This window comes from Patiria miniata, unplaced genomic scaffold (assembly GCF_015706575.1).
Source record: "Patiria miniata isolate m_02_andy unplaced genomic scaffold, ASM1570657v1 HiC_scaffold_18, whole genome shotgun sequence".
In the NCBI taxonomy this organism is placed as follows: domain Eukaryota; kingdom Metazoa; phylum Echinodermata; class Asteroidea; order Valvatida; family Asterinidae; genus Patiria; species Patiria miniata.
The window spans coordinates 14,949,079-14,969,570 of NW_024037056.1; the positions used below are offsets into that span (position 1 = coordinate 14,949,079).

At 38.9% G+C, this 20,492-nt stretch overlaps 2 protein-coding genes across 4 annotated transcripts; one reads left to right on the plus strand and one right to left on the minus strand.

Annotated features, from left to right (window-relative positions):
* Positions 1-730: 730 nt before the first annotated feature.
* LOC119724825 (replication factor C subunit 1-like) lies at positions 731-13,321 on the plus strand. 3 transcript variants are annotated; one of them, XM_038196068.1, is made up of 23 exons: positions 771-874; positions 1,307-1,535; positions 1,665-1,700; positions 1,908-2,068; positions 2,199-2,312; positions 2,541-2,640; positions 2,777-2,940; positions 3,315-3,393; positions 3,442-3,659; positions 4,013-4,192; positions 4,306-4,395; positions 4,499-4,787; positions 5,309-5,406; positions 5,682-5,903; positions 6,348-6,485; positions 6,942-7,037; positions 7,202-7,300; positions 7,594-7,748; positions 7,915-8,032; positions 11,092-11,237; positions 11,570-11,783; positions 11,925-12,122; positions 12,406-13,321. In XM_038196068.1, the coding sequence occupies exons 1-23, from the start codon at positions 872-874 to the stop codon at positions 12,523-12,525; spliced, it is 3,267 nt and encodes a 1,088-aa protein (XP_038051996.1). In that variant the 5' UTR covers positions 771-871; the 3' UTR covers positions 12,526-13,321. The 3 variants fall into 3 exon arrangements, with proteins under 3 accessions (XP_038051998.1, XP_038051996.1, XP_038051997.1); XM_038196069.1 differs by having other exon boundaries at positions 3,466-3,659; XM_038196070.1 differs by having other exon boundaries at positions 731-874; positions 3,315-3,659.
* Positions 12,618-17,017, minus strand: LOC119724826 (exonuclease 3'-5' domain-containing protein 2-like). The gene is made up of 4 exons (XM_038196071.1): positions 16,787-17,017; positions 15,519-15,685; positions 14,527-15,291; positions 12,618-14,186 (listed from the first exon to the last, which is right to left on the minus strand). Exons 1-4 carry the CDS (start codon positions 16,979-16,981, stop codon positions 13,637-13,639), a joined length of 1,677 nt encoding a protein of 558 aa, XP_038051999.1. The 5' UTR covers positions 16,982-17,017; the 3' UTR covers positions 12,618-13,636.
* Positions 17,018-20,492: the final 3,475 nt, after the last annotated feature.

Consider the following 20,492-nt stretch of genomic DNA (forward strand, 5'->3'; position numbering starts at 1 on the left):
AATCAGATTTTGCATATAAAAGTTATAAAGGTTATTTGAATAAACTATTTTAAACCAATCAACTTTTGTTCATTGCCATTGCCGGGTCAGTCATGCACGTTTAGGCCTATGTCTTAAAAAAACATGGACGGCGAGCAGCATGACAGGTCTAGATCGCATGGAATTTGAACAGAATATCTCGCTAGCTACCACACAGGCCTCCATCCCCCCAAACTCAGAGCGACAACACTAACGATATTATAATTTGCTATGTTTATATTCCTCCATGCCACGTTGTATAGGCCTCGTTAAAAAACAACTTACTTGCGAATAATTGTCCTATTCTTCAACGCTCCTTACTTCCCGACTCCAGCAATCTAATGCTGCGCACACCTTGACTATACTCCTCGTCGATTTTGATCAATTTAGATCTCTGTTTCTTTTATTTTTTCAAAAATGACAAAGAAACCGAAGAAAACCCAACTTCATTTTTTAATCCTCCGTTCGAAAGTGTACACAACCCGAATGCGAAATTGTGTTCTTTACCCTTTTCAAAAAACGCGCGCGCGGACGCACGTTCGTACGCGATGTCCTATCCAGTCTGTGTATATGGAGATCAATGGCTTTAACTAGTCAGCTAATTAATAATGGCGAGTTAAAAGTAACAAAACGATGTAATATCTATTCTAATAAATGTAATTTTTCAATATTTTGAACTTTAGCTAATTTATGATTGACGTTTTCTTTCATTTTTTGTGAGGAATACAACGGTCAAGAGAAGGGGTCAATTTTAACCCGGTTTGATTTTTGTCAAATTAACCTACGGGGTCGTGAGACAAGACATGCGCACATTGTAGGTGGCGCGAAAGGCGAAAGGGACTTGTCATCAAAAATGGTATTGATTTCCCTCTGATTTTGAATCGTTATTAATATTATCATTAATAAATAATGATTAGATTAAACATAATTGATTTTCCCCCGTATTTTGCCACACTCCGATCTGCACTAATCAACAATAAGGATCGGCATATTTGATTATGGAGGAATGATTCAATTTCAATGCCTGTCAAGTAGACTGACTAGTTTATGGTCAACATAAATTTCATTGTGCCACACACATGCATAACTTTTTCTTAGCAATAGCATTGATCATCAAGCATAGATGTTTAGCATGTCAACACGATTACGGATTAGTACTTTAGTAGATTTTGCCCATCCTTCCCATGAGATCATTGATGGGATAAAGCATTAAACAGTGAAGGAAAATTTGAAAGATCTTGATTAAAAATTATTTAAAGTTAAACTTTATTTATCTCAATATCTGCAGTCAGAAACCAAGGACATCCGCAGTTTTTTTGGAGTAACAACATCCAAGTCTAAATCAAATCAGATCAGCAAGTCATCATCTGGCAAGAGACAACCTAATGGCACTGGAGGAAAGCGAAAGAGACAACTGGAAGATGAAGATGATGATTTCACAGATTCAGGGAAGAGCAGAAAAGGAACTGGAAGCAAGCCAGCTAAAATAAAAAAGTCGGCCGTCATATATGATTCAGGTCAGTCCTGTTTTATCATGAAACTTGACTCTAGAAAGCTTAGTCCAAAATTACAAAGAACCAAGATAATCCTGATTTTTTTCTCAGAAATACATTTTTAAAATCATTCATCTGATTTTTTTTTTTTAGATTCTGATGAAGAACCCACATCTTCCAAAGGAAAAGGTGATATTTTCTTTGTCTAATGCAACAATTGATCATTTAAACAATGATAAAGAACTGAAAAAAAATCTAACGTGAGCAGACTGTAAAAAATGTAACATTATTAGTGGAGAAATAATTGTACAGTTTAACACATTGTACACATAGACGATCATAGTTGCTATTATTAAAAAAATTCTCGCATTTCTCGATCGTTTTTTTTTCTCCTAGGCAAGACTGGTTCAAGTTCTTCCAAGGCTGCCTCCTCTAAACAGTCCAAGAAACTCTTGTCTCCTTCTCCTCCTAAGCAAAAGGTCATAACTGTGTCAGATTTCTTCGGCTCCAGTCCAGTACAAAGATCGGCTAAGAAAGTGCCTGCCAAGAAGCAAGAAGTAAATCCTGAGTTTTATTGAAATTTGTTTTACAGAGAGCATTTCAAAATGGTTTCAAAAATATGTCAAAACATTTTTTTTTTGTGAGTTACTCATCTCTTTGAACTTTTTTTGATCACTTTTTCTTCAGCTGGATATTGAAATCACCCCAAAGAAACCTAAGCTAACAGTTGAGCAGCATGATGACCCAGACTTTCAGGAGACATTGGAGCTACTTGACAAGGACCACAAAACACCTACAAAGGTACTGTCAGTGGAATATTCATTGAGGGATTAGTTTGGCCTTGCTCAGTGAAATGTGACAATGTAGGCTTCACAATTAATCAATTTTCATATCGTAGAATAGAGGGAGAGATGAATTCAAACCTTTAAAGAGAGATATTTGTGACTACAGGCACATCAGGGATCCAATGACTTGTGACAAAAAAAGTTCAGTCCTTTTCCTGTTCATTTCTTTATTGCGCATTTGTAGAAGCTGAGAACTGAGGACATCAAATCAGCAGAAAAACCCTCCCCTTCAAGGAGAAGTCCAAGGATCTATAAGATGGATGTCAGTCCTGCTTTAAAGAAAGGTTGGTCGATCACCTCAAGTTTGTTTCAGTTCCAACATAGTCACCTCAGTAATTGCATTTTGATAACTAAGACTTTGTAATCTGAATTTACATGTAACATGAAGTTTACATAATTACACTGTCTTTAAAACCAAAGGTAAAGGCTTAGCAAGTAAGATAGCAGAGAAGGTCAAAGCTACGAGTAAAACTTTGGTGGAAGAGACTCCAGAGAGAGGTGAAGGTGAAAGGTCACGGTCAAGGTCAAATGTCATTGTGGAGGAAACACCACAGAGACCCTCCAACAGAAGAGCTCAGACATCTGTGAGTTAATTTTCATTTAGTAAAAGAAACCCCACCTCCAAATCCCCTGAACTGTCTAAACGGCTTTGTAGCTTCACAGTGTAAACTGTAACTTTTGCAAGTGTCGTGTTGCATGTCAAAGTGCACATATAGCCTTTTTTTTTTCATTGTGAAAATTCCAAAAAATGACATTCCAAACCTTTCTTTTTCTTTGTCTGAGAAGCGGCAACATGTAACTAATTTGTAAAGTTGGTTGCAGGTACAACTGATCTTATAATCTAGAACTGGTTCCTGGCATCAGCAGTCGGGTGCTCGGGTACCCGGTTCCGATGCCCCCCCCCCCCAATAAAACAACAAACTTAATGTTTACAATTCTTGACTCTTCGATGTTTTAGAATGTCACACCCTCCAAAGCGACGCCCACAAAAGCCACACCCAAGAGAGTCACACCCAAGAAAGGTACGCCTTCTAAAGCTACACCATCCAAACCAGCATCCTCTACACCATCCAAACCAGCATCCTCTACACCATCCAAACCAGCATCCTCTACACCATCCAAACCAGCATCCTCCAAAGATACACCCACTGCCAAACCTGCTCCATCAAAAACCACTCCCACAAAGACCCAAAGTCCTGTGGGCGGGGATTCAGCTGAAAAGAAGAAAGGAGGAGGGGCTAATTATCGAAGATATCTTAGTAGAGACGGACCACGATCACTGGGAGCAAAGGAGATGCCACAAGTAATTATAAGTCTTTCTTCTTGGTCATTGATGTCAATGTTATATTTTTGAAGGACTTCATTTCAGAACCTCCTTGGTAGCTAACCTGTTAGCAGAAACAGATAAATGATGAAACTGATTCCTAAAAAGTACTTTTGGCTTTAATCTTTTGGAAACTGAGTCAAAGTAAAGGAGGTAAAGAGCATTTGCTAGCCTGTTTCATCTTATGAAATTGAGGATGAGGATGAATTTATACTGTTCCTTTAAGGGTTAACAAGATGAATACACCACAATCTGTTCACTTAACCTAAAAAAACCTCTAATCTAGCTTTTAGCAATACCTCTTCTCTCTATTCAATCCATTTCATTTTTAGGGTGAGGAGAATTGTTTAGCAGGTCTTACGTTTGTCATCACTGGTGTTCTGGATTACGTAGAGAAGGAGGAAGCCAAACAAGCTATTGAACATCTTGGAGGCAAAGTCACCTCAGGAGTCACTAAGAAGACGTCTTATCTAGTAACGGGACGTGACCCTGGTCCAGCCAAAATCCAAAAGGTTGGTTGGTTTGTTGGATTGTTTGTCTGGCTTAGATGTACAACAGCCCAAGCTATAAAAACAACTGATTGAAAGTATTTGCTCCTTGGGTTTTGCTTTCATTTGTTTCACAGGCTGAAGGACAGGGCACCACGATTCTTACTGAAGATGAACTGTTTGACCTCATCAGGACACGACCAGGAAAGAAACCATCAATAAGTAAGGTGAGCTGAGTCAACTCTTGCCTCTGACCCTTGACTGCATTCCCTGCTAAAAGCCTTGCATTTTGATTATAAAATAAGTATGAATTGTTTTCTTTTCCATTAGGAGGCCAGCAAGCCCAAAGCTGAACCTGTTCCTACAAAGCAACCCTCACTAACAACGCCTTCGACCAAGAAAATGGAGTCACCATCAACATCATCCATGCCGGCCGTAGATTCCAAACCTACTCCAGCAACTGACCAATCAGGCGAGAGCTTACTGTGGGTGGACAAATACAAACCTCAGAATATGAAGCAGCTGATTGGTCAACAGGGAGACCGAAGCTGCGCTAATAAACTTCTGAAGTGGCTGAAGCGGTGGCATGATAATAACTTTGGGCCCAACAAGGAGAGAGGTGAAGATTTATGACATTCTTTAACATGAAAGTTCGTTTCTAGTCCCATTATTGATTCAAATCAGTATTGATGAGAACTATTTTGTGTCTGCTTTATTACTTAAAAATAAAACAGCAAAATTTGATGTTGAAAGTTTACTTTGGTAGGCTGTTTGACGAAAAAAAATTTAGAAAGAGGTTTTTAGAATCACAGAAAAATTGGGCTGTTTTGCTTTGCTCAAATTTATTCTGGAATTGTGTCTTCCAAATAAAACAGCAAAATGTGGAATGTTGAGTTGACTTTGATAGGCCACTTGACTTGAATAACAGGCTACTTTTTAGAAAGAGGTTTTGTAGAATCATTGGACTGTTTTGTTGTTGATCTTTCAAATGCCTGTATATCTCTTTACTAAGAATTAAATCAGTTGATGATAATATTAATATGATCATATTTCTCTTGAATTTGAGATTCCTCAGTAATTATCCTTATGTGTTGCTTACTGTTTATAAATGATATTTTTTTCTTTTCGCCGCTTCCGCAGTTCGCTACAACAAGGACGATGGATTTGGTTTTAAGGCAGCGTTACTCTCAGGCCCTCCAGGAATTGGCAAGACAACTACCGCAGAACTTGTTTGCAAGGTGAGTAAAAAGGAAGCTATTTAGACAGGTGTTTGACTATTGACAGGTGTATTTAAAAAAAAAAAATTTCTCTGTAATTATTGTACGTAGGGGACATGTGAAAGGAAAAGTTGTACATTTAACTTCTTCAGCCAACCCCGGCAAGCTCGGTGGTTAAGTGGTAAAATATCTGCGCTAGTCAGCAGGAGGTAATTCAATCTTACGAACAGCAACTTCTTCATATTCCTTCCTCAATATTGCACATCTTTGTCATTTTCTTATCATGAATGAAAAAGGAGCTTGGTTTCAAGACGTTGGAACTGAACGCAAGTTCATCAAGAAGCAAGAAGACGTTGGATCTCATAATGAAGGAATTCCTCCACACTGACTCAATCGAAGGCTACTTCAAGGTCAAAGGTGAAAGGAGCAAGGGTCAAGAGGTCAAAGTTCACCGGCAGTGTCTGTTGATGGATGAGGTGGATGGGATGTCTGGGAATGAAGACAGGGGAGGTGTTCAGGTAAACGGCTGATTTCAGATCATATCACCAATCTTTGTTTCCTGGTTGTAATCATGTAAGTCACAAGTCACCACATACAATTTAATCACTAGTGAATCACTAGTGAATCATCAGTAAATCACCAGTCAAGCACAAGTCAATCACTAGTCAATCACTAGTCATCCAGTCTCAAGCCAAGTAAGAAGTTATTCAGATGAGGTGTGACAGAGACATTCCTTTGTCCTTGTTAATCCCCTGCTACTTGTAACCTGACGTAAGAATTGACTTGTTTTTGACTCCACTACAACGTTTTTTTGCTAAATTCATTCTTACAAAATCTCATCGCAATGGGTACGAGTTTCATCCCAGGCTATCTTGGGAAAGCAAGTCAAGATTTAAAGTTCTGAGCATTGTAAGTCTATTTCTCATAAATTGACTGACACTTTTGTTCTTTTTCTTTTTTAGGAATTCATTCAGATGATCAAGAAGTCCCATATTCCAGTGATCTGTATGTGTAATGACAGGAACCATCCCAAGATAAGATCTCTCGCCAATCACTGCTTTGATCTTCGCTTCTACCGGCCTCAGGTCAAACAGATCAAGGTATCAATGTTCTGTATGCATTTTCTATTTTCTTCTTGGCTAAAATTCATCCTCATGTACGAGGACCTTATTTTCTGTGTGAAGATTGTGCACTTGTTGAAAAGATACTGTGAAAATTGCTAGTTATATTTGAGGGTACAGTTACCAATTTGTCAGGAATACTTTGTTCACTTTGGAGATGTGGCACCCTTAATCATGGCTTGTCAGAGAGGAATAAAACATTCTTGTGGGAATCTCGTGTTGACGTTTAGCATAGCGGTGCATGATGGGACATATTTTCAGTGAAATATCCCCAAGGATTACCACATGACCCCAAAAATGGCTGTATCCGTGAAACTGTCTGTTACTGATTGCTGTGTGGCAACTGGCAAGTCCAGCCAACAATACTGCCGTCAACTCTTTTCCTGCCAAATTAAACTTTGTTGTAAGTACTCATTTTCTTGCAACCCCATTCAGGGCGCCATGTTGTCAATTGCGTTCAAAGAGGGCGTGTCCATCCCGCCCCAATCCATGGATCACATCATCACTGCGTCCAATCAGGATATTCGACAGGTAAGCCGATCTTCAAATATTAGACATTGCTGGAATGTAGATTTTTCAAACTTGAAACGTAATTTTTTTAAATATTTTAAGCAATATCCAGAGCAATGTTATAATCTCCTCAAATGCCTGATAAAGATTTTGATTGAGAATATTTTTGTTTTTAATTTCAACAGGTGCTTCATAACATGAGTATGTGGAGTGCAGGGATGAAGAAATTGAGTCAAGACCAGGTGGATTCCGATGCTGAGAAAGCTAAGAAAGACCTTAAACTGGTTAGTGGATGGTTTAACAATTCATTAAACTGGTTTATTAAGTGAGCAAGAAAAATTGGTTTTATAGTTTGTTTGCATAGGGGGACATTTATAAAGTTGTTAGAATTGGTAATGTTAAGTTATAGCAATAAGCAGAGAAACCAAGTTAATTAGTAAAAAGGTTTGCTATGATTGCTATTACAAATAATGTTCTCCCTGCCGAATCTGATGACCTGGGAGAAATGTTAACTGACTCGTGACCTTCAGCTTACTAGTGCCGATTAATGAATCAGTTACCTGGTGTTTGTTATTAGGGACCATGGGATGTCTTGAAGCAAGTCTTTGCTTGTGATGCAGAAGCAGAGAAGATGACACTAACAGATAAGATGGGTCTCTTCTTCCATGATTACTCCATCGCTCCGCTGTTTGTTCAAGAGAACTATCTCTCAGTTGCACCCAAGAAAGCAAAGTAAGTCTGGGTTTCTAGGGACGTTCAAGTAAAGCTGCTCTCTTTGCAGCAAATTTCAATCTCTCTTCTTGCATTGTTTTTGCCTGCCACTAATTGCTTGATGTCAGTAGAGGATACTTTTAATGTTGTCAAGTGTTGAGGGCATATATTGCTTTCTATTTGATAGGGGTGACATTAAGAAACATCTCAGTCTTCTAAGCCAAGCAGCGGACAGCATCTGCAGCGGTGATTTAGTGGATAGAGTGGTACGCTCCTCACAACGATGGAGCCTACTTCCTACACAGGTAATTAAAAAATATGCAGTCAACAGATTGTGTGCTTTCCTATGGGAGCCAGCTGGTACGGACGATCAGGAAAGCACACATGTAAACAAAGTGTGACATCATTACAAATGTACATCTTAGGTCTGTTAAAAGCAGTGTTAGCCACTTTTTGAAGTTAGAATCTTCTCAAATATACAGAATTGAACAGGATGTAACATCGTTCTATCTAGGCTATGATCTTTTGAATAATTAAAACTTGTTTTTGATTTGATGATGTCATTGTTTGCCTTGCCTGTACCAGGGCATGTTTCAAAAGTCCCAAAATCATGTCGGACGGAATTTGATAGAACAAAATGTAACAATTTTTGTTTTAGAATACATTAAAATGTTATTCTGATTTCAAACAACACCAAAGACTTTAAGTAATCACACATAACATTATTTCTAAATTCCACACTTTTGTTTGTCTGTTATTACGAAAAATGTGTACATGTCGGACGGAATCGATAGAAATGAGCCTCCTCAGAATTTCAGAAACAAAATCAGATTTTATCAAAACTTGAGGGATAATTTTTTTCCATGTTTTATGTCAAGAAGAGTAACAATCACTACTTATGCTGACGTATATATTTTCTCTACAACACTATGTCATATTCAGTTAAGCTCAGCTGAAGCCACACCATGTCGGACGGAACAAATCATGTCGGACGGAATCACTATGTTGACCCAAAAACAAAGTTTGAAGAAACTTAATTTTAATGATAGTGGTCTTTAGGTAGTTGACTGTGCTTACCACCTGGGCACTTATAATGAACAAATAATCAAGCTTCTTACAATTGTGTGAGAAAGATTATTAAAAATCCGTCCGACATGCTTCATTCCGTCCGACATGATTTTCAGTACATCAGTTTACATCCTCTGTACAAACATGAATAATTGCAGTCTTCAGACAGGTTTTTTAGCTAACAAATATTATCCACTTCAGGTCCATGTGCAATGTCTAAATTTTCTGACAAAATGCATTCAGAATATTACTACTTGTGGTTTAAAATATATCTAATTTATACAGGAACAATTGCCAATATTTGCGCAATTTTTCGCATTCGGCACTCACAAAAGGCATGCTAAAAAAGGACCCTCGTTTATACGAAAAGGACACTCTTTGAAAAATATTGTGGGTGGGGGGCAGATGTGGATTCGGGGGGGGGAGGGTGGTTTGGGGGTAAAAACAAAACCCAGCGCTGTAAAAAAAATTGTTTTCCCCTAGAAATTAATTTTAAAAATGTTAACCCCCCCCCCCCCCACTCCGACACCCAAATTTTTTTTTACTGGCAATAATGTTCGCCTTTGCACAAAATACGGACAGAGCCAGCTTGGTTAGGGGGCATACCGGTACATGTACCGGTATGTACATGTACACCATTTCGTGATATATTGTTAATAATTGTCGGATTGAACAGCGCCCCCATTGAAAGTATGGTACAAGCCCCCCCCCCCCCCCCCCAAGTGTCCAGAGAACAAAAACCCTGTCTATATTTCAAATCTTGTTGCCGATGAAACCCCCCCCCCCCTCCCCCAGGGCGAAAATTCCTGGATCCGCCCTTGGGGGGGGGGGGGGGGGTTAACCGCTAGTGGAAAAAGGCAAATAATAGCAATCATAAAATATTGGGGGGGGGGGGGGCGGGGGGGGGGGGGGGGGGGGGGCGGCTACACAGCTTCACTTTGGCACACTTTCTTTTTGTGTGTTCTATCCTTAAATTTCACAAGTTCATTTTTCCTTGTGTGTATTTCTCATGTGTAATTGCTCCCTGATCTTGCTATTCCGCTCTCTTTCTTTGGCATGGCACTCTTCTGGATGCATTGATGCTCTGTATATGTATAGCATTTTACAGCTAACAGCATTGTTTCACTGCTCTGACACATTATAACGATAATTTCCAAATTATTAAGTTCATGTAACACAATAGACATGTTTGGTTTATTTAGATAAAAACATATATGCCAGTATAGGTGAGTTTTACACACACATACCGGTACATGTACTTGCCAAATTACCTGGATACAGTTTAAATTCCCTCACCTACGGTACTTTGTAATAATGTCTACCGAACCTCACTACCTTAACACAAATATGTAAAAGCCATCATCAGTCCAAAAAGAATAAAATGTACATGATTATGATTAATGTACATTGCACAGTTTAATTCCCATGAATATAGAAGGTTGCCTTAATTATTGGAAACACCAAGGTGTGTGACTGGTCAGTAGGCTGCCAAACAAGTCAGCCTGTTCAACTTTGGCTAAATTTGGATTTTCGCATGTCGGACGGAATCTTACTGTCCTGTGTAGGCTTTGCTTTGATGGTACTGAAATGAGCAAAGAACAATATCAACTTGGAAAAAGTTCTATATCCCCTACTTTATGTTTATTAATTAACAATAATTAATATCAGTTCCCCGAGGCACAACTATCTAGGAATGTAAAGTGCATTTCCGTCCGACATATACCATTCCGTCCGACATGCATGTCGGACGGAAAGCACTTTTATTCACTTTATCTCGAAGGGTGACAAGGTGAAACATAAAACTTTTTGTTGGTGTTAATACTGAGTCTATTCATTGATACTTGACAATATTTGCCTTTTTATTAAAACAAGTAAATTAAAAAAAAAAAACATTTTAACAACCTTAAGCATGTCGGACGGAAATCTTGACAACAAAAATTATCATTTGAAATGAAATACCAAGATTTACGGCAGCAGCAATAATGATGAAATGGATAATGACTGAAGACAATCTAAGTTATTGTTTTTGTGGAAAAGATAGAATTCAAGGCATTTGTACTTATTATGAGAAGGGTTTTCTTTAAATGCAAAAAATTCCGTCCGACATGAATTGATTTCACTGGCCACACTATTAAAGCAACTTTTCACTGAGATAAGTATGTAAATTTAATTTTTTTTATTCAAAATAGTAAAATTAGGTTAATCTGCTTTAAAAATAAGGATTTGTAAATCTTGTTTAAGGCTTTTTAATTTTTTACCTCTATGATGACCACTTTTGAAACATGCCCACCTGTAGGCCATCTTTGCAAGTGTTGTGCCAGGTGGGGCAATGAAGGGTTACATGCGAGGTATGATCACGTTCCCTAGCTGGTTAGGAAAGAATTCAACAAGGAACAAGAATCGTCGCCTGCTACAGGAAATTCAGCAACATATGAGATTATCGTGAGTAAATGAACATGACTTTCAATATCTTCATGTACTACCGATGCTCATGAGGCCATAAACATCGCGAGATACGAGTTGTATCAGATAACCCTTGCACTGGTGGTCTAGATGAATATTCTGGCCGAGTATTCTGTCTGATACTTAATTTCACGCTGGCTCTTTTCGGAATCAACAGAAACTCACAGAACAGGTTTCAATTCACGTTATACTATCACAATTGTAATCCTATTTTCAGATTTAATACAAATTGCAAAAAGGTCAAAGGGCCTCATCAGTAAGACACAATTTGTATCACTTTTCTTGACATTACCTTTCATTTGACATTGCAGTTCCTCAGGCAGCATTAATGACATCAACCTTGACTACGTACCTCGTCTGCGTGACTTCTTGACCCGACCTTTGCTGACCCAGGAGACAGAGGGTGTGTCAGAGGTTGTAGAGTTGCTCAATAGCTATGATCTGACTAGAGAAGACTTTGATACAGTACTAGAAGTGAGTCAGTTTGAAGGAAGGAAGAAGCCTATGGCAGGAGTTCCACCCAAGGTTTGTTGCTAATCATCACAATTGACTTGTACAGTTAGATGTTTAAGACACATATGACTTAAGATGAAATGCTTACGTTGGGAGGATGTGAATTTTGTACGTGAAGAGCAAGACCGACGCTTACAATATTAATATCCATAGGTGAAAGGTGCCTTCACACGAGCATTCAACAAGGAGGGTCACATGGTGCCATATGCATATGGCGACATCAGCAAGAAAGGTAAGGGTGCCATGGCAACAGATGCGATGGAAGGCTATGGTGAGGGAGAGGAAGGGGCGGAGACTGTCATAGAGGAGGATAGTGATGACGATGACATCAGCAAGAATGCTATGATTAAGGTGAGTAGACACTGTACGGTTATCATTTAATTACAAATGGCTGTCCGTGTAAAAAGAATGGCTCTCTACACTTTCTGAACTTCTTTCAAACAAGCAACTTTTGGTCTAAAATACTTTGTATTCTTGCAGTTTTGAAATCATTTTGTGATAGTTTTTCTAACAGAAAACATTCTTCCTATTATAGAACCTAGTGTTCAATATTTTCATATTTGTGATAGTTTTTCTAACAGAAAACATTCTTCCTATTATAGAACCTAGTGTTCAATATTTTCATATTTGCCAGGTCCAAGCTGCCAAGGGTCAGACAAGCAGCAAAGCTAAGGCCAAAGGTGACGGGTCAAAGGGCAAAGCTCCAGCTAAAGGAAGGGGAACTGCGAAAGGAAAAACAAAAGCCAAAAAGTAGATATGGACATGTCAAACAAAAGTTACAAAATATATATAGTAAACTGGAGTCTCTAGCATACCAAGAACACACTGGATGGCTTATTATAGTTGTAAATGTGATGTTCAGTGATTTAATTTGGTCATCAGGTTACCTTGCTATTTCAAAGTGCCTCCATATCGTTAACTGTACACTTTCATGGCATAAATAAATAAAAAAAAAAAAATAGGCAGTTGTAAATTCCTTGATACTTCATTATACACCTCGTTAATTGCTGCTTACATCAAAGCTTTAAAATGCACAAACAAATTAATAGTGAAGATATATGCCCATCCCCCTCCCTCACCCCTACCTTACCACACCCTACGCCTGCCCCACCCCAAACTGCTCCTCGTCAGATCTCAAAGTTTGGCTCAATTTTTAAAGCGTCAGGTTGTGGATTTTTGGTCCATTGCATAACGCATACTGTATACAAATCCATGTACTTTGTATACATGGTGTAAAATTATCCGGGATGTGCATTTGATCACTCCAACTGCAGTCCTTGCCTCTAAGAGAAGTCGGGAGAGGGACAATTGTGTTTTGCATACATGTTTTGTATAAAGTTGTCATGTCTTTTATAAAACAAGTAATGCATGACTCTATAATGTTTAAGAGCTGTATCTTGTGCTATGCATGAAAAGTTCTCATAATTTCCCTATACTCAAGGTATACATTATTTTGGAAGTACACATACACTTGGTGTAATTGGGTATATTTTTGTAATAATGGTTTCATAATCAGTGGGTGATTGAAATAAATACAACTTGTCACCACAGTTATATCAGATTTGTGTGTTCTTTACGTGTTACAGGGAATAAATTGGCTACAAGTTCAGTAAATAAAAGACACACAGGATCACTGAAACCAACTTACATCCTCTTTAACAACTTACATCCTCTTTAACATAAAAGCAATATTATTATAAAGCAATGCAGATGAGTTTTAATTTGTTTCACCTCTTGCCACTAAGTGCAATGTCCTTGAAATTTCCCTTCACCTATAATCAACTTGAGCAATGAGCATGTTCAATTGTTTTGTCTTCATGGGTTAAAAACCTTTTGAACTGATGGGCAGATTCAGGTTGCTGATATTACTGTACTAGCACACTTTTATTTTCAGTGCTAACATCCACACTTGTATGTCTGTGATGCACAGACCACAGAGCCGGCATAAACTGCGGCTTCATTGTTTCCAGGAAGTGTTGTCGCCATCTTCGCTCAAATTTCTCAAGTCCATTCTCTTCTTTCATCACCATGGCAATGACCTTATCACCATGTGACCCCTGATAATCCTCGTTCTCACACTTCACATTCATAGTGGTCGTCTGATTGATTAAGTCGTCATCCACATGCTCGACATTCCAGATCTTGGAAAGGAACTTTTTTAACTCTGTGACACGCTGATCTGGAAGTGTTCCAAATTTCTTGTGTCGCTGAAGAGCCTTCGCAGCTGAACGAGCCTTGATTTTCTCCGGATCCTCACGATAGCGAGCATTGGTAGAGTTTGTGATTGGTGCTTTGTATTCCTCGACAAGTTCTTGGCGGATAATACGGTCGTAGCTGGAACTGAGTTGATGACAAGGAAGACAAAGGAGGAGAACATCATGTGACGTATGTTTCTTCAGCCTCTCTGGAAAATGTCTGGAAGTAATAAGACATTGATAAGAACGATCAAAAACAATGCAGGAGGAAAAAAGACGAGTGTCATCACCAAACATCTACATGTACATCTACATGTAAGCATATCTCCCATTTTTAACATATAACATTATTTTTACCACTTATTTTGGTTTTCCACTAACCAGTTTAACCCATTAGCACTTGTACTACATTGTATAACATTTACTTAATTCACAACAGAATCAATAAAACCATAGAGTACTTGAGCGGTTTTGGGCGCTACAGTGAGTAAAAGGCACGGCAGTTTCGGGTGCTATAGTTAACAAACTCAGGTTTTGACTTAATAATGACAACCCATTACCTTCGATATTCATGAGGCACTATGTTCTTCCTGATGTAAGAGTCTTCTCGGCCGCACACTACACACCTATTGGCCTTGTCCTGTAAGTAATATCCTCTATCTAAGCCCGGCATTCCAGACGGCTCAAAATTCAGACGGACTGTGAAAGGCTCCTGGCATTCCACCGTACCGATTCCTTTCTTCACATACCATTCTGCTTTTTGTCTATGACAAGTGCACAACATTTGACCATCGGGTGCAATTAAACGGCAGTTGTGGTACATCTGCGTCTGCCGTGGCTTGTAAGCATTGCTAGATTTATTGACCAAGACCTTATCTCCGCCTACAGTCAGAACGTTTGTGTTGGTCTTTCTTTCTGAGGCCTTGTTTTTATATTTTACATCCACCAGACCCTGGCACATTGTTCTTACTTCACTCCAGAAACTTGAATCAGGTTGGTCAGGGATCACCGCCTGCTTCCTGTGAATGATTTCAAGGAATATTTCCATGGCAACAAGTACATCTTGTGCAGCATATTTCACTTGTTGTGCTGACAGTGTATCTGCTTCCCAATCTCCACAACGGATGGTGTATGATTTATCCAGCGATTCATCAAGATAGATCTTGGCTAGATTTCCGAGACCTCCTGTGAACTTTGACCTGAGGTCACGCTGCAGGTGCCGATAAGCCAGGTGTCGTAGATCCAAACATCCTTTTGTTAGAAGGCCATGATCGTTAAAAAGGCGATTTGCGTCATCAAGAACTGCCACGCCAACTTTAAAGATGCTTGAAAAATAGACAAGGGAAACATAATCACTTAAAGTGAATTTAACAGGTCTTCAATGGCGCTTTCATCTTCAAGTCAGCACTTTGAGAAGGCTTCAAAATAATTGTGGGCTTTGTCAGCACAAAAACAAACACAAACAAAGAAAAATCACAAGGGGGGGGGTGTAACTGAAAGGATTATACATGCATTGCAGTTGACACAGAAATGTCCTACAATGAATACTGACCTTTTGTCCATTAGGAGAACCTTCAAGCTTTCTGGCAGACGGTTGGTTTTCAGTTTACAGAGTCGAATCAACACTGAATATCCACTGGCTGTGGCTAACTGAAGCAGAGCAACGGACCGACGTCGACCACACCTCTCACTGCACCACTCACAGTCAAGACTCATCACCTGAGGAAAATTGACGCACAAAAAAAAAACCACAAAAAAAAAATCAAGGCTAAACATAAAGTAGAATCTAGCATGGATCCTGGAATGTGAGATATGAAAAATCAAAATTTTGCTGAAAATGATGATTATCATTTTTAAGGATTTTTAATCCATCAGATAAGCAAAAAAATTGTTCTTTTCCCATGACTGAGAAACTGCATGAAGAAAATTTGTATAGTAGTGTTCCCTAACGTGGCGCACTTCGAAGCTTACCCAACTTTCCTTGTGTAGTGTTGCCAAACCTCTTTGTTGACAAACCTCAAATTCATGCAGTAAAATACTGGTACTTTGACCTTATTAATGCATGCTATTTAACCTCTGTGAACTATTTCGGTTTCATAAAATTTAATCCGAAATTCAAAAACGGTGGCATCCGGAAATTGGGCACAAATTCGCGGAGTGTTCCCTAACGTGGCGCACTTAAATAAATCTCGGAAAAATTCCAAATTAACATTTAAGAATTTCTGCTAACTTGATAAATTCTGATAAATCATTATTATCTCTACTTACATACCCAGCCAGATGTTTGTCAGAAAATTATTTTCTTATTTTTCGGGGCATTTTCAAAGTGTTCACTTTGCACTTGAAAATAAAATCGGAAAATCACGCCAAAATATTTTTTTCTTCTTACTTTGTAACAGGTGAATAAAATCACGATTTATGAACAGGAGTGTTTAGAACTTGATGAAATGTCACTTTCTGTGAAATTTCAGTTAAAACTTTTGCTCTAGCTAGGCGCTACAGGCGAAAAATCAAAGTGCGCCACGTTGGGGGCCGCGCCACGTTAGGGTACATCAACAATACTAAATATTAAAAACCCTTTCATAAAATTACTCTCAGTAAATAAATGTGACACTATTTGCTTTCCAGCAGTTGTTTATTTGTCCTCAAGCAATGACAACAGCATTTGAAACAAGCAGGATACAAAATAATAGCAAAATGGTAAGTCACAGTTCTCGACGGATACCTGCAGTGAACAAACAACAAAAGAAATAGCAATTAATTTTTAGTGACAACTTAGGTTGCAATGAAGAAAAACAAATTTGACTCTGTAAGTGATACCTTAAACTTTGAAGTTTCATCAGAGATTCTGGACAAGGCTGTTTCCAAAGCATCTATGGTTTCCACGACGACAGGATCTTGAGAAGGCATCCGTTTTCTTCTTCTTCCCTTCATCCATTCATATAGAAGGTAGGTTGCCATAGCAACTGCTACCAATGAAAACATGGCAACTTGACTGGTCTTGTTGGCTAACATCACACGAAGGAATTGGTGAACGGAAAATAGCCTTTTTCCTGTAAGGCATAAAAAGAATTGTGTCTGTCATTAATGGGAAAAAAATTAGGTCTTATATTTCATAGAAAAAAAAAAGTTCAGACAACATCCACGCATGATCCAAGTTTACCGTCTTTTTTTTGGTGTAAATTCTGTGACGGTACAAGGATAGATATGTCGATAAATAGCAGCATAATCAAATGTTTACGCCACTTAATTGTAACTTTATTAATGAAGTAGTGTTATGAGTTTGTTGTTTTCGAAAAATCTGTTTATTATCATTATGTAAAAGGCCAGCCCAAATGGATGGCCAAAATAATTATATATTAATGGACACAAAACCATAACATTTCTACAGTAAAATGTGGACGATGGGTTTACCTTTAATTTCCCTCCCCCCACTTTCAAAAACATGGCTCCGCCCTCAATGGCAGTGTATGGATGTATATGTGCAGCCATGGGCATTGCTAGATTTGGACTAAAAATCATAACCTTCAACTTCCTGACAATCTGACATTTGTCTGTCCCTCGAGTAATTTCTGGAAACTTTAAATAAGCCGATCCAACAAAATTTGCCAAAGAACAGGCATTTACTTTAAACTGGTTCCCGCCCCGCATCATCGTTCGATTCAAGAATGATTATCATTTCCAGTGACGGGAACCAGTTTTTATGTACGGGACCCGAACAAAAACACCGTTTTAGCTGATTTTGGGGTAACTTTGACAGATTTTTTTGTTAAAAAACGAGACTGACAGAAAATTTGACAGAATGTTTTTTTTTTGGCAGATTTCTGGCAGAATTCTTCAAGAATGGTTTTGATAGAAAAACATAGCAAATTTGAAAAAAAAATGGTTCCTTTTGTTTAAAAAAGCTTCAATCTGTTCAAACAAACCCTTGCATAATGGGACAGGTTGCTTGGTCTAGGTGCTGAAGTTCATTGGAAACCAGACTCTGTCGTGACGCAATTAAGAAGTATGGGCATTTAGCACTAGTGTCTATGGGAATTTAAATACACGTGAGGGCACTCCGTATTTTCTCGTCAATTTCTTTTCTTTAAAAAGCAAACGCGCTACACAAACACTGCTCACCACGCTCCGATGCTACCATTTGAATTTTGAGGTCGAGCAAAAAAAATTCAGAAGTTTGAACGAAAAGCCTGAGTGATGGAGAGACCAGTATACTATTTTGAATAGTATTCAAATTTTAAGCTCTTTTTATTTTGATTTTCCTAGTTTTGGATCGGTTCAATCAGTTCCAACTCATCAAAACTGCTTCACGCCAAAAAAAAATCACGCGAGAAAATCTTTTTTTTCTTTAGTCAGAAATCAGAACCGAATCAAGCATATTTTCTGATAAAGTATTATTTCATTTTCCAAAAATAGCTCATTCAAGAGAATTCTAGCAAATTTTAAAAAAACTCAAATGATTTTGAAACTTTTGTCCAGGCAGCACAGCTCGAACATCCACATGGACCAAAATTGTTGACCCAGCACAAAATACGTAACACAAAAATTGATTAACATGCGTGTAGTTGGGTCGTTAAGTGCACGTGCTATCCGGAAATTGGCAAAAGCATACGGTCATTCATTGGCGAGAGACTTTACAACTTATTTTGATTCAACAGGCATTCGATGGAAGAGTTTATACGACTGTATGTAGTGCATGAACAAAATATTCGAAATACACGGTATAATTAAGTAATATACCGAGGAGAATTTTTTTCGTGGATTCGCAGCTCCCGCGACTTAGCATAGTCTACAAGTACAAAAAAACATCCAAACATCTGTCGAAGTGCGAGTCGGATATCTGGCCAAAATTCCTCTTCTACTTAAGTACTTCTAGAGATTTTTGTCGGAAAAATCTTTGTGCATCAAGGAGCTTACATTTTCCTTTTCAAAATGCACATCGTCAGAATTTTTTTTATTGAAAACTGATCCAGAAGAGGTAGGTAGGTTTTTATTTGAAGCTATCCGGAACTAGGAAAAATCTGGAACTCGAGTAGGAAAACGACTGCACGGTGTTGGGAGGGGGGAGGTATTACTCCTAGAACTATGAGGCTCCACGTAGTGGAGCCTCATAGGTTCAGAAGCCCGCAAAATTGTTGTCAGCACAAAACACTAATTAAGTACAAAAACGTCCATCCCAAGCAGGCCGTTTTCCACAGAACCGCTGCACAGTTTGCCCCTAAACTCCATACAATACCTCATGACATACTCACGTTATGTGCACCCAACAAACATCGGTGGATTCTGTCTGTTTTTCGGCAAAAATGATGAAAAATATGCCCTTTCCGCACTGAGCCAACCTAACACTTGAAACGAGCACGCGTGCAGAATGATCGCAGTTATTTTCGGTTCGATCGCTCGGAGCGCGCCGCGGGGGGTACGTACTTGCACTTGTACGCATGTGCATACTATCGTTCCGCTCCTACACCATACCCCCCGCGGCGCGCTCCGAGCGATCGAACCGAAAATAACTAGCTGCGATCATTCTGCACGCGTGCTCGTTTCAAGTGTTAGGTTGGCTCAGTGCAGAAAGGGCATATTTTTCATCATTTTTGCCGAAAAACAGACAGAATCCACCGATGTTTGTTGGGTGCACATAACGTGAGTATGTCATGAGGTATTGTATGGAGTTTAGGGGCAAACTGTGCAGCGGTTCTGTGGAAAACGGCCTGCTTGGGATGGACGTTTTTGTACTTAATTAGTGTTTTGTGCTGACAACAATTTTGCGGGCTTCTGAACCTATGAGGCTCCACTACGTGGAGCCTCATAGTTCTAGGAGTAGGGAGGTATGTAGCAACCTTTTCCTGCTAAATCTGACATTTTTGGACAGATTATCCATTTCAATCATGTCAATGGTGGCAGAGGTCACAATAGGAAAAATGGGTGGTGTCCAGATATGGGAGTCTTTCCAGTACGCCAAAGGGAAGTTGAATTTTGAAAATAGTTCAGACTTACCTGATGCACCTGTGACCTAGCCTACCGCTGCATGTTGATATCGGAATAACCAAACAACAGGTGGCGCTCTTCACAATTAACGGTGTCAAATACAACCTCGTTCACGTAGTGTTGAGCGGTACGCACTGACAGGTACATAAATAAAGGAAAGAAAGTTATAAATAAAATTAATCCTGGGGACGAGATTGCGAAAAGTTTCCAAGTCCGAATTCTCCCATCATGCACTGCGAAATCCCAATTCCTATCTCGATAGGATTTTGGAAGTAGGAATCGTTATTCGTTTTCCGTTTTGCTTTCGAAATAGGAATTGGGAATCGATATTCGTTTTCCGTTTAACTGTCGAATGGGGAAGTGGGAATCGTTATTCGTTTTCCGTTTTGCTGTCGAGATGGGATTTTGGATTCGAAGTCCGTTGACTCCGTTATCCGTTTTTCTTTTTGCTTAGGAATTGGGAAATGGTTTTGTTACCCAAATTTTTCTTTTTGCTTAGGAAATGGGAAATGTTTTGTTATCCGTTTTTCTTTTTTAGGCT

What these genes read in the sequence shown, in the direction of transcription:
- LOC119724826 (XM_038196071.1), bottom strand. Translation starts at nt 16,981, where the DNA reads ATGTTAGCCAACAAGACCAGTCAAGTTGCCATGTTTTCATTGGTAGCA. An exon ending in ATGAAACTTCAAAGTTTAAG is followed by an intron (nt 15,686 to 16,786) that starts GTATCACTTACA and finishes AATTTTCCTCAG; the next exon opens with GTGATGAGTCTTGACTGTGA. An exon ending in GTGCCTCATGAATATCGAAG is followed by an intron (nt 14,187 to 14,526) that starts GTAATGGGTTGT and finishes TATTACTTCCAG; the next exon opens with ACATTTTCCAGAGAGGCTGA.
- LOC119724825 (XM_038196070.1), top strand. An exon ending in TGCCTGCCAAGAAGCAAGAA is followed by an intron (nt 2,069 to 2,198) that starts GTAAATCCTGAG and finishes CTTTTTCTTCAG; the next exon opens with CTGGATATTGAAATCACCCC. An exon ending in CCAATCAGGATATTCGACAG is followed by an intron (nt 7,038 to 7,201) that starts GTAAGCCGATCT and finishes TAATTTCAACAG; the next exon opens with GTGCTTCATAACATGAGTAT.